At 39.0% G+C, this 12,060-nt stretch overlaps 1 protein-coding gene across 6 annotated transcripts in view; it reads left to right on the top strand.

Moving 5' to 3' along the window:
* Nucleotides 1–12,060, top strand: part of SCAPER (S-phase cyclin A associated protein in the ER) — a 163,810-nt gene that overhangs the window by 128,799 nt on the left and 22,951 nt on the right. For all 6 annotated transcript variants that reach the window (XM_054213746.1, XM_054213745.1, XM_054213747.1 and 3 more), the window contains one exon: nt 9,896–10,133. In XM_054213746.1, the coding sequence (XP_054069721.1) occupies nt 9,896–10,133 (238 nt within the window). The remainder of the gene's footprint in view (nt 1–9,895; nt 10,134–12,060) is intronic.

Raw genomic sequence — 12,060 nt, 5'->3', positions numbered from 1 at the left:
AAATCTGGACTTCTGTAATCTACAACTTAGGAGAGCCTGACACTGTCAGACTCAAAATTTCAGAGCTTTGGGGTGCATATACTAGAGCTTACTACTGTTAAAATGTTACACATTTCAGGAAAAGACAAAACCTGACAGAACTTTACAATGAATTCCTAAAGGGTGCTAGGGTTGAAAAACTAGAGTTAATAAAGCATAAAATAAGAAAAAAAGCTGTAGGTAAGAGCTGTTGCTGGTAACTCGGGGACAAAGGCACATGGAAAAAGAACTGCAAGAAATATGAGCCCAAAGAGACCATCCCAACTTACTGAAATTTCCCTTTCTGAAAGCTGCCAACTTGGCATTTTACATTCCAGGACAGTGCTGCCAAAAGTCAAATGCATACAAAAAAAAAAAAAGAAAATCACCCTTCTCTTAGTGGAATAATAGTTGTAGCTACGAGAGTGAGTAATATAACATTTGCCATTTCTGGAGCAGGCACACGCTTCACCCCAATAATACAGAGCTTCACAACCCAAAATAATAAGGCACTGTGCAGGTACTTTTTCCAAGAACATCTGTGCTTTGTAGCAGAATACTAATTTTGGAGGGTTGAGTGTTTTTCTTCACAGTTACACCAAGAAGTATCGGATATTACTGCCTGCATATAATAGCAATGCTTTTGATTTTATCCAGAGTTGCTGATTGTTCTCAATTTCCAGGTTGGATTGTTCATTTGAGCAGGAAAAGAAATGAGAGGAACAAACTTGGAAGTTTCAAAACTGTTGTCTTTCACTTTTAGATCAAAAGCTTTGGTGTAACTGATGAGAAGGGCAGTTTAAATTAAATGTCTTTCATCACCTGAGCCCACTCTCATTTAAGAAGTGAATGCAGAATGTAATTCTGTCGCGTTACAGAAGTCCTTAGTATTCAAGGTGATTTAAATAGAAAAAGGTATTGCCAAACACAGATTAAGGTAGCAGAAACAGAGCTCAAATTTATTGAATTCTTAAATATGTCACAATACAGTAGTACATGTTGTGTGATACGTGATCTTGCAGCACAAAAGGTGGCCTCTCTTTGTGAGAAATACAGATGCTTCTTTCATTCGTGGTAAACAGTAGTAGGAGGCAACGCAGCCTATTCAGTCAGAATCCAGCTTTTCTTCTTCTCCAACTTAGTCGATACAGGCTTGAGCGCCAAACAAACATGCCGTATTATACTCCTCTGGACATCAGAGTGAGTAACCACCCTGATCGTAAAACTTTTGAAGTTGTTACCCAGAGGAAAAAAGCCTACTAAGTACTACCAGTGCTCTGACACTGCTGTGTGAAAAGAAGTTTTCCCAAATTAATATCAGGCTTTCACCATTCTTGCAAGAGCAATTTTCAGTTGTTCTTTTGGTGTAATGCCCTATATGAAATGTTTCCAGGTTCAGAACTTCTTTACGCTCCTTGATGGTAATCGTGGGGGACACAAAATTAGTTTCTTCTGATAGAACTATTTCAGGCTGTTATTTGTCATAGAAGAAGTTGCCATTCCATATTACATGCATTAGAGTATTTTTATAAAATGCTGTTTATACTGTGTGTGGATCTTAGCATGCTGCGGCACTGAGTGGCATGGTGGGAAGCTGATAGGACAGCAGCTGCTGGGTGGCTAACGCACTGGGACCACCTCCAGCCATCCACAGTGCCAAATAATAGTTCCTCAAATCCTTTACGAGCTAGAAATGGCCAAGAGCTGCGTGATCCTCTGCCTTTGCTTTCAGACAGCAGCAGGCTGTTAGGAACTTTACTGCAACTGTAATCTGCAATATCCCCAGAGGGCTGGAAGTTAAACACTCTAACTCAAGTTTTAAACAATTAAGAGATCTTGACCTGTGGGTACAAAGTACGTTAGGCCATTTCTGGAGCTCCCATGTAGGAAGAGCTGTCAATCCAGACTTTCCTGCATTCCTCATGGGAACGTTGCATTAAACTCCCAAATTTAGCAGAATGTTTCTAAACCAAGCTCTGAATTGATACCCAGTGTTTATTTGGACAGTTAATTCATGGAAAACAATTTTATAGGCAGGGAAGAGATCTCAGTCAAGTACCTACCTGCAGGTCTACATCAGGCAAGATGTCACAACAATAATGATTATTAGAGAATAGCCTCCAATTGTATCATATATATATGTCAGCATTAAATATTAAATGAGGTGTATGGTTGATATAATGTAGATGATAAAATTTTAAGACATAAACTAAGATACCTTTTTTATTCCCATGGTAGACTTAGGAAAAAAAAAGTCCAAAATCATTGAATTAGATACAATAAAGGAAAGCCTTGCTAATGTAGAAACATAAATTGGAGGATTTTAACATCATAAAAAGTTATTGAAGTGAGGGAATCTATTCTGAACATATGTTATAAACATCTCTTATTATAAGAGAGGGATTTTCTTTTCATTAATGGTCAAGGTCTTTGAAAAGATTTAACTTTTATATTGATCTTACTCCTCAAATGTTCATTTTTGGTGCTGGCTAATAAATGCTAGATTGATTCTTTTAAATGAAGTTTTGCTGTAGATATGATAGCCTGTTTTCCAAACACTGCGTAGTACATATAAAAGAACATTTGTTGAAAACCTGAATAACTTGTAACCCCATGTGAACCTTGTTTTGATATTTTTTATACCCTCATCTTTTATACAGTGAGAATCAGTGAGGGTGACTCGAGACCTCCAACTGGAAGTCCCATTTTTCTTATGCTGTGTTGCACCCATTGCTAGCAATGGAGAGAAGACCTTCTTTTTCCCGGATGAGTGGAAAAAAAAAAAAAAACAAAAAAAAAACCAACAAACCCCCAAAAAAGTGTATGAGAGCTGAAAATAGGGTATTGTGGTGAAACAATTATGTGGTGAAACACTGGCCCAGGTTGCCCAGAGAGGTGGTGGAGGCCCCATCCCTGGAGACATTCCAGGCCAGGCTGGATGAGGCTCTGAGCAACCTGATCTAGTCGAAGATGTCCCTGCTTACTGCAGGGGGATTGGACTAGATGGACTTTAGAGGTCCCTTCCAACACAACACATTCTGTGATTACATGATTATATGTAGTGAGAATGCATACAATGCAGCACATCTGAATATCGAGCTCTGTCTCTGGTGAGTAAAAGTTGAAGTACCAAATGTCAGGTTCATCTTGAAAATTGTGGCCTTGATAATGCTAAACTCTTTTTTGCTTACCATTAAGGGAAACAGTAGCCAGAATTGACAGCGGAGATGTTCTTATTAATCTTAAATAAAGCAAAATATTAAATAGACCCTAAACAAAAAAACAGTGGTTTATATGGCCATATAAATCTGCCTTGCAGTTTGTGACCAATTCCAGATGTCCAGTAGCAAGGTTCAGGACGAGAGCCTTGTTTTCCAGTATTTATTATTGTAACTACGAGAGATATAAGGCCTGGTTTGGGCCATTGAATCCTGAATACGCATATGGAGCATGCTTGGCTTGTAAATGCAAGAGGGAAAACAATGAGCAGGCACGGAATGCAAGGAGCATTAATAAAAACATGGCCATGCTGCCCCCGCTCACCCTGCCCTAAAAGCAGGAGTGAAGACTAAGAAAAGAAGAAAATATATGGCAAATCCTTCATCAGCGTAGCAAGGATCTTATGTTCCTGTCTTTTCCTGTGCTGCCTAGTGTTCATCAAATCTATATTCCCTTTTTCCCTGTAAGTCTCTGGAACTAAGATTTCTGACCAATAGGTTTAGTTGTTACTCTGTGGAGGACTGTTGTTAATGCCTTATTTTGCTTTTGCCCATTACTATGAGTGAAGAAATTAACACTAATCACAGAGTTAATGCAAACAGCAGGAGGAGACTGTCAGTGGCGGTGCAGTGTAAGGGTTAATCACTAAGGAAGAATGTTCTCCCTAAGAGCAGTACAGTGGACTAACAATAACACAGACACAAGGAGGAAAGTGAGTTATGCATAAAGAGAATATCGCAAATAATAGTCCCTAAATCGTGCAGCTTCGTAGGACAGCAACTTTTTCAAAATTTTGCTGTTTTCTTGATGTAAGAAATGTCTGCAAGCTCCCTCCTTAATCTAGGAAAATAGAATGTCATAGCAGTACAGTAGCTAAATTGTTACTGTTATGTGTTATCTCAAAACAGTAGTACAACACACATAAATCTGCGTCAACGGCTAATGAAGTTGTGGATTACACGCTGCAGTGTCAGAAAGCTGCAGATATACAGGGGATTGATCCAGGAAAATAGTGAATGTAATGTCACATGAGGAAGTCTGTTTTCAGTTTTATTATAGTAATTAAGATAATGTCTGTTTTGGCTGCTGGATGGTGAATGAGATGCAAGTCTGCCCAAACGCTGGTTGTGTTTCTCATTGCTTCCAACAGACAGCAGATCAGCAAGTCCTGTAAACCAACTGAAACTTGTTCTTGAAATTACTAAAATGCTTCAAATCATCACTTTTACACAGTACTGTGATTCCTAGCTTGATGGTGTGAATTATAACAAGGTCTGACAGGTGCTAAATAGTTCTTTACACTTCTTCTATTATTATTTTGCCTCTTTATTTTGACATCTCTCTCTAAATAAAATAATTTAGAAGCAGAAAGTACAGATCATAATTTTAAAATCCTAATAATAAAAAAACACCCAACAGATTGTATTCTCAGCCTTTTGAAAACTCATGTTTCCATTTGGCTCCACGTTCTTAATCAGGAGTATGTATTTCAAATATACAAACATTATAATGTATACCCTTAGAGAGGCTTGTCTGCTTGTTAGCTCAGTCAGTTTTTAAAACAGTATATTTTCAGATATAAACAGTTTGCTCATATTGAAGCTTGGAGAAATTGTAGTTTTATACTTCTTCTGCAGAGTATGCTGTTTCTCATCAAGCTGTATTGAATTCCTGTTTTTAAAAAATAGTGGTATATTTTAAGCAATGAAGTATCACTGTTTAGTGTCTTTCTTTCTTGTGATGTATGCATCCACATTTTTAAATACTTAAACCTTTTTTGCAAGTAATAAACCCCGTACCAATTCCTGAAACTCCTTGATGGCAGAAGCTGAAAATCATAATGGCAGCCTATAATGAAAATTCCCTGCATTTCATGAAACTTTTCTTTTTAAGATCCTGCAGGTTGTTTGAGCATAATATAAATATTTGCCTGTTTTGCCGTGTTAAATATAGAGACTTGGTAAAGTTTGAAAGCCTGTGTGTTTTCCCAGCTTTATAAGCCAATGTAAAAAATGCAGTAAGTCTTGCTTCCCTTCAGTGATTAATTGAAGAAGTTTTCTCCATACTATTTTACTCAGGCAGCTTCTTTAAATAGGAGAATTAAAAGGAGAGACACCCAATAGGAATCTCCTCTCTCAACTTTAGTTGTGTAAAACATAGGGTTCTTGCATGATGCTGTCATCTTGTGATTTTGGGGTTTTTATGGGTTTTTACTTCAGTCTGTGTCCTGACAGTTGTCGCTGAATTTTCACCGGGCTTACCTTTGAGGTGAACTAAAAATCTGCTAAATGTATGAAATCCCCTGTTGTACAGACTTGACCAAAATCGCTCAAAGCAGCATGCACAAAGGTTCATGCTTTATTTTCCAACGTCTCATACACGTTTTCTACTTTAAAGCCCACAACCAGTATGAATAATGTCTTTTACCTTTTTATTGTAAACATTTAGACTTCAAGTGATTATAACTGACAGTTAAAACCAACAGGAGCCAGTGGCCTGTACATACACACATTAACTATAATACAGGCAACATCAAAAATAAACGTTTCTAACAGTTCCTTCAATCCACCAAACCTAGCAGACAGATTTAATTATTATTTTTTTTAACAGCTTTGTCCTGTGATATAAGTTTAAATTCTTTTCTGTGAAAAAAATAATGCTTGCATTTTGAGTTATTTTACAATTGACTTTTTTATGTATATTTTGATTCATTCACTGCAGCACAAAATGGTAAAAGGATTTTATCCAGCAATGTAAGCTTTTTCATATGGAATTGTTTAAAAATAATGATGGAGTGAGAGTTGAAAGCAAGCTAACTTTAACCTTTGTGAAAATTGGTCAATCTTCTCATTGCATACAGTCACCAAAAATTCTGCGAGGTATCATATACAGTAATTAATTTGGGGTTATCGTTTGACCATGAGTGTTGTTTTTTTTTTTTCTGTTTTGTACTGTTGAAAAAGCTACGCTTGAAATTAAGAAATACTAGCTGGCAGAAGGAGCTGTGCTCTCACGCGATACTGTGGAAATAAATGTTCCAGTTACTTGATTGCAGTTAAGCGAAGGTGGCACATACGGCCTACTGCAAACTGCGAAATAAATAGTTGTGCACCAGAAACTGTTTGAAAGTGAGGAATATTAAGGAGTCTGCAGGCACGCAAGGCGCAGTTGGAGAAGTGCGCGGCGGTGGTCCCAGAGCCTTTTGCAGCCATCCAGGTTCGTTCCTCGCCGCAGCCAGGTCCACGTGCCAACCGGGCCTGGAGCTGAGCAGTGGGAATCTGCGCCAGGCGCGGCCGGCCAGCCGGGGGATGGCTCAGCAAGTGTCTCTGCTGACTCCATTCAGACACACTCACTTAAAGACCACAGAGCTTCAAAAGGAGGATTTTTGGGCACAGATTCCAGGCGTAGGAGAAGGAAAGTAATGCCATAAATTGTGCAGCGTAGAGCATAGCCCCACCTAAAACACACATAGAGCTCCGCTATTTTTTCAACTTTTTTTATTCTTTACGGAGTAATTGTTAGGGTTGTTATGAGTGTTACAAACCACCAGCTGAATGATTGTGGTTCTTCTTTTGCAGCAGGTAAGTGGCATCAAAGCGTAATTTTAACCATCTTTTTAATTTACTTCAGCTTGTCTTTTGAACGTTATTACATGTATTTTGAGAGAATCCCACACTGGTGGCCTTCTGAAGTGCTGTCGTGGCTGGTTTTGTAGCAGAGTTTCTCTGAGGGTTGTTAGGAGTTCAGCTGGCTATCACAGTATTAAACAAACACTGCATTTTTGGAACCTATACCATAAATTCACACATTTGTCTCCAGCTAACTCTCTACGAATGGCTGGCCGCTAACTGGCAGCGTTATAGTGGAGGTCCGGTGGTGACTGGTGATCATGGAGTCACTTGTGTAACAACACAGGTACTGGAAAATAGGTACAGCTATGTTGCTTTTGTTTTTATTGTGTCTTACCTAAAGATCTGATTGCTTCTTTCAAAGATTTGTGAAGTAATTCTTCAGTCTCATCTATTTTTTGTACAGCATCGGTATTGCTGAAATACGACCGGGATGTTAATCCTTGAGGTAGCAGCAGAGGATGCTGTACTTGAAAGCTTTTTCAGTAGCATTGACCATTCACAGACTGTAAATAGAAATAACATGGAAAGAAAGAGTACCCATAAATGCTAATTTCAGATCAGATCATTCCTTACATGTTTGGTAAAAAGCAGAAGTGAGTCATCTGAGCAACTGCCTTCTAAACGTAAAGACGTGAGTGGACAGTGGTGGAAGCAGATGGGTGCTGTAGAGTAAGTGGTGTACAACGCAAATACTACCTTACCGTATTCACACAGGCTCAGGGCTGCGAGAAGACCCCTCAGAGGCTGTGCAGAGATCCTTCATAGCCTGAGTGCCAAAATAGCCTTCCTAAGCCTCCTACATCTCCCCTCCACCCCTACCTGCAGCTTGTCAGGCTCCTCGCAGTAGCTGTGCTCACTGTGTCCCCCCGGCTGCTAAGCGGTCCCTTCTCGGGGGCACAAGGGGACTGTGTGGGATCAGAAGGACCTGGTTATCAGCCTTGCCCTATAAAGCAAGCAGGTGTTGCTCAGGTTTTTACTGCCCACACGTGCTACCTTACAGAAGAATTGTACCCACAGGAAAATGCATAGATACTAGCTTTCAAGTTTGCTATTACAACTGCAAGGATGGTGTTTCACATAAATGTTGTTCCTTCTTCTCTTAAAATATTTAAGCTATATGGGAAGTTAGCCCAGTACCAGGGCCTTCTTTGGGACATGAATGCAGGTTCGTTATCCTGCACTGCCTGTTTCTGTCTCTTTGGTCCAAGGAAGCAACGGTGTGCTCTTACAAATAGAGATTCTCGTTGATAGACATTGGGTTTGGGTGAGGTGGTGCTTCGTACCTGCTTTTTTTTGCTTCACTAGAAAATGTGAAAATGACAGAACAAGACGATGATGGCCAAAACCTCGTAGTTGTGAATTTGTGGGTTAGTTGCTCCATTGAAGACAAGCATCTGTATCATATAAAGCAGGATTATCAGCATACCTAGGACCTGTGTTGGAAACTCCACTGGAGCAGAGCAGTGCGTGTACCAGAGTGGTGCAAGGTGCTTCTGGTGCAGATACTGAAAAGATCGCTTAGAGCAGTTCTAGTCAAGGAAAAGCTGCTTACTGGTTCTGGCCAACAGGAATATTCTGAGCCCTCAGAGTGTCCAGTCATTTCTGTATTCAACTGAGGTCTTTGAAGTTACAGATTTTTTTAGGAAACGGTTCTTCTTTCCACCGCTTTCCCATTTCCTTTGCTTTTAGTTGTTATAAAAGATACCCTCATCTATTTTGTCCTTTTATGACATTTTCTCTTATCACCTGTCATATTTTCCTTCAATTATTAAAAAAAAAAATAGACTAAATCTTTGTAGTTTCTTCTGATATTGACACTTCTTTCTTTTTTGCTTTTTTCTTTTTTTTTTTTATTAACATGGAAACATAGTAGATGGGGTAAAGACCAGATTTTGAGGTACCATGTTTTCAGTGTTACTGTTCACTGTATCTTAATATTTCAGTGTTTCCTTTGTTTACCAATATAGACTAAATGTATTTCAATAATGAAGTTCAGGTGATTTACGTGATGGGTTTGAATTAGAACTCGGAGTATATAAAACTTGTTGAATTATTTTGTGTGCTTTATTTTGTATTTGCCTCCCTTACGTTATTTAACCTCCAGAGTAGTGACAATCTCAGTCCTCCTTAGTAGTGACTGTCCTGCGTCATCTTCTGGATTATTAATAATGTGAAAAAACATGAACAGTACAAATCGTAGAGGGATTATGTTAGGTGCTTTTGGAAGTTTGGATGTGAGAATGGACAGAGCATCCTGAGTTATTTGCCTGTCTGTCCTGATATCCTAGATAGCCAGAAACCTTCTCCGTTATTCTACACGCATACCCAAAAGGTACCAAAGAAACCTAATTTGCATTTGCACAAGCTGTGTTTGTTTGTCTCGAGCACTTCATACTTATTTGTGCTTTGCCACTGTACAGTCTCCCATAATATCATCTGACTGAAATAAGAAGTAGTGTGTTTTGTTAACTGCTCAACCACTTCATTCTTAAATTCCTGCAGAACTATTTGATTAAGTTCATCTGGTCCTAGTAACTTATTTTGCTACTTAGGTAGGCGGTTTGTTCCAGTGTCTGCAGCCTGTCACTGAGGCAGTGAGCGGCTCCAGGGAGTTCTCCCACCTCTGCTGGCTGCTCTTGCAGGAAAGAAAGATGGGTGCAGGCTACTGACCTGAAACAGAGCTTGCATGGAGCCCCTGAAAGTGCCCCCAGGCTTCCGACTGTAAAGCTGTCCAATTTCTGCGTGGTCTCGCTTTGCTGTCGTGAACCCATTTTGGGAGCAAAGACACTGGTATGTGGAGAAAGATATTTAAAGATACAGCTGCGCTGCATGAGGCGGTGCCCAGATTATTGAAAGCATTTTCTGGAAATGTTGTGGTTTCTTGACACATTAGGCATCAGGTTTTTTTCCTTGTTAGCAGTTTACTGCTTTTCTAACATTTGGCTTATTAGAAGTGCTGCATCCCGGGCAAGTGTTCTCACCGAGCGCTGGTCTCCTCCTCAGACGGCTTAATGTTTCTTTTCCAGATCTTGGAACATATTTGAGAATACACGTCAGGACCCCACAGGGCTAACAGCAGTTCTGCAGGCTACGGATCTGGTTGGAGTCTTGCATATGCTGTACTGTGTTCTTTTCCACGGGACAATTTCCGACCCGAACACAGCAAGCCCTAAAGACAGCTACGCAGCGAACACAATCCAGGTTGCCATTCAGAGTTTACGTTTCTTCAATAGTTTTGCTGTTCTTGATCTGCCTGCCTTTCAGGTAACAGACGTTTTCAAACTTTTGCTTAGTGTGAAAATGTTAATTATTGCATATACTTTGGACAAAGTTCTGTCTTTAAGATCTTAATTATTGAAGGAACTTTCACAATTAAATGTTTAGGTTTTTTCATGCTTAGAATTGCTAATAACTTTTATTTCCACTGTATAGCTATGGCAAATGAATTTAAGCAAAAAGTGAAAATTTGGACTATGCAAAATGCTGAATCCCATCCATTACTACTTCTGTTCAAAACCCCTCACTTTTAGCATAGTACTTCTTATATTTAATAAGCCCCAAAAATATAAGGAAAAAAATCTTGGTCGAAAGCATGAAATAACAGTTTTTCTAATGTGAAAGGACTTGCTTATATTATAACCACAGTTCACATTTTTCAGCACTTTCAGTGGTCACTTGCATTAAGATTGTACAACTGAAACTGAAAATAACTTGATATCATTTTTTTTTATCCAAGTAAAATTTTATTGACCAAAAATTGGAAATTTAATTTTCCGTAGTTTTTATTTGTGAAAGAAACTCAGAGATCATATTTTGAGTCTTGGGAAGGTAAGTCTTTTCTTACCTTCTTCTGTGAATAGATTCCTAGTGTAAATGAACCGTTTTGCCATACAAGAAGATACAAATACTAGTGTATTTCTCAGATAAATTCGCAAAGCAGTTGGGTTGTTAATATGAAACACCTGTCAAAAAGCATTGCTTTGCAAAACACATTTAGCAGCATCAATCTTATACAATTCATCAGAATAGGTTTCTGTTTCATTTAATATGTAATTTGTATATAAGTCGTACCACACACTCCATCTGAAATGCATTAAATTCAGCAAGAGCTTTGCACGGGTAAAGAATTTAGTATAAGGTATAAGTCTCCTTCAGTTCCTATTTCTTGACTTTGATTTTTATTACATTTAGTATCTCTGGTAACAGCAACAAGCAGTGCGCGCGTAGCAACATTCACCTGTATAGATGCAGCTGCAGGATCCAGTCCAGTCGGGGCTTTTTTACAGGGCACAAAAACAGTTTATTTATTGGAGTTTCATGTAAAACAACTCTTACACACACCATTAACTCCCATTTCTCTCTGTAAATCAAGATGTTTCAAAGTAGTTCACTTCTGTGGCTTGTTCAGTGCCTCTTGGTTTGAGAGTGGATGTTCATTTGTTGCCGTAAATAATTACGGGTACCCACCGGAGAGTAAGACTTGGACTGGGGCAGCTACAGCTTGTCGGGGAGCTCCAGCAAATGGCACTGGCTGAGGGGCTGCTCCCCAATATCTCAAGAAACCACTATTAATTTTTAAAATACAAACTTCTTCTTACTCCGTATTTATCCCTCTACCAACTACCATTGTATCTGAGCATTTATAACAAACCATCGGCATTAATTCCCAAATCCCATGACCTGCATTGGTTTGTTCTACATAGAATGGTGCAAGATAGTAATTATTGCATAAAGGGCTGTATAAAACTAACCGGTGTGCATTATTTCATTCAGCTCATCAATGCAGGAGGTAACCGCTCGGCTGTCTTACTGAATTGTGGGCATAATACCGGTTGTGATGGACAGACACACTTGCGTGGTCTTGGCAGCTATCCCTTGCAGTGTATTAATGTGATTTGTTTCTGTAATGTTAAAAAAATCAACATACACCTGAGGCAGTTTGCTGTCCATCCTGACCTTGTGCTCTGTAGCAGGCTAGCAGACAGCAGAGCCTAGTGTATGTCCTGTCTGATTATTATCTCAAAAGAATAGTTTTATCACGTAATAGTAGGACTATAGAATAGGGGTTTTTGATTAACAGAAGAGGCCTGGTATTCTAGAGTTTGTATTAGCACAGATGGCTCATGGGTATATATTTCATTTAATTTGACAGTCTAAACAATTGAAAGATGGTAGTGAGAAACAACGCAGG

This window comes from Rissa tridactyla, chromosome 9 (genome assembly GCF_028500815.1).
Source record: "Rissa tridactyla isolate bRisTri1 chromosome 9, bRisTri1.patW.cur.20221130, whole genome shotgun sequence".
NCBI lineage: Eukaryota > Metazoa > Chordata > Aves > Charadriiformes > Laridae > Rissa > Rissa tridactyla.
The sequence above is the reverse complement of the archived record's forward strand: the minus strand, read 5'-3'. Positions and strand labels throughout refer to the sequence as shown.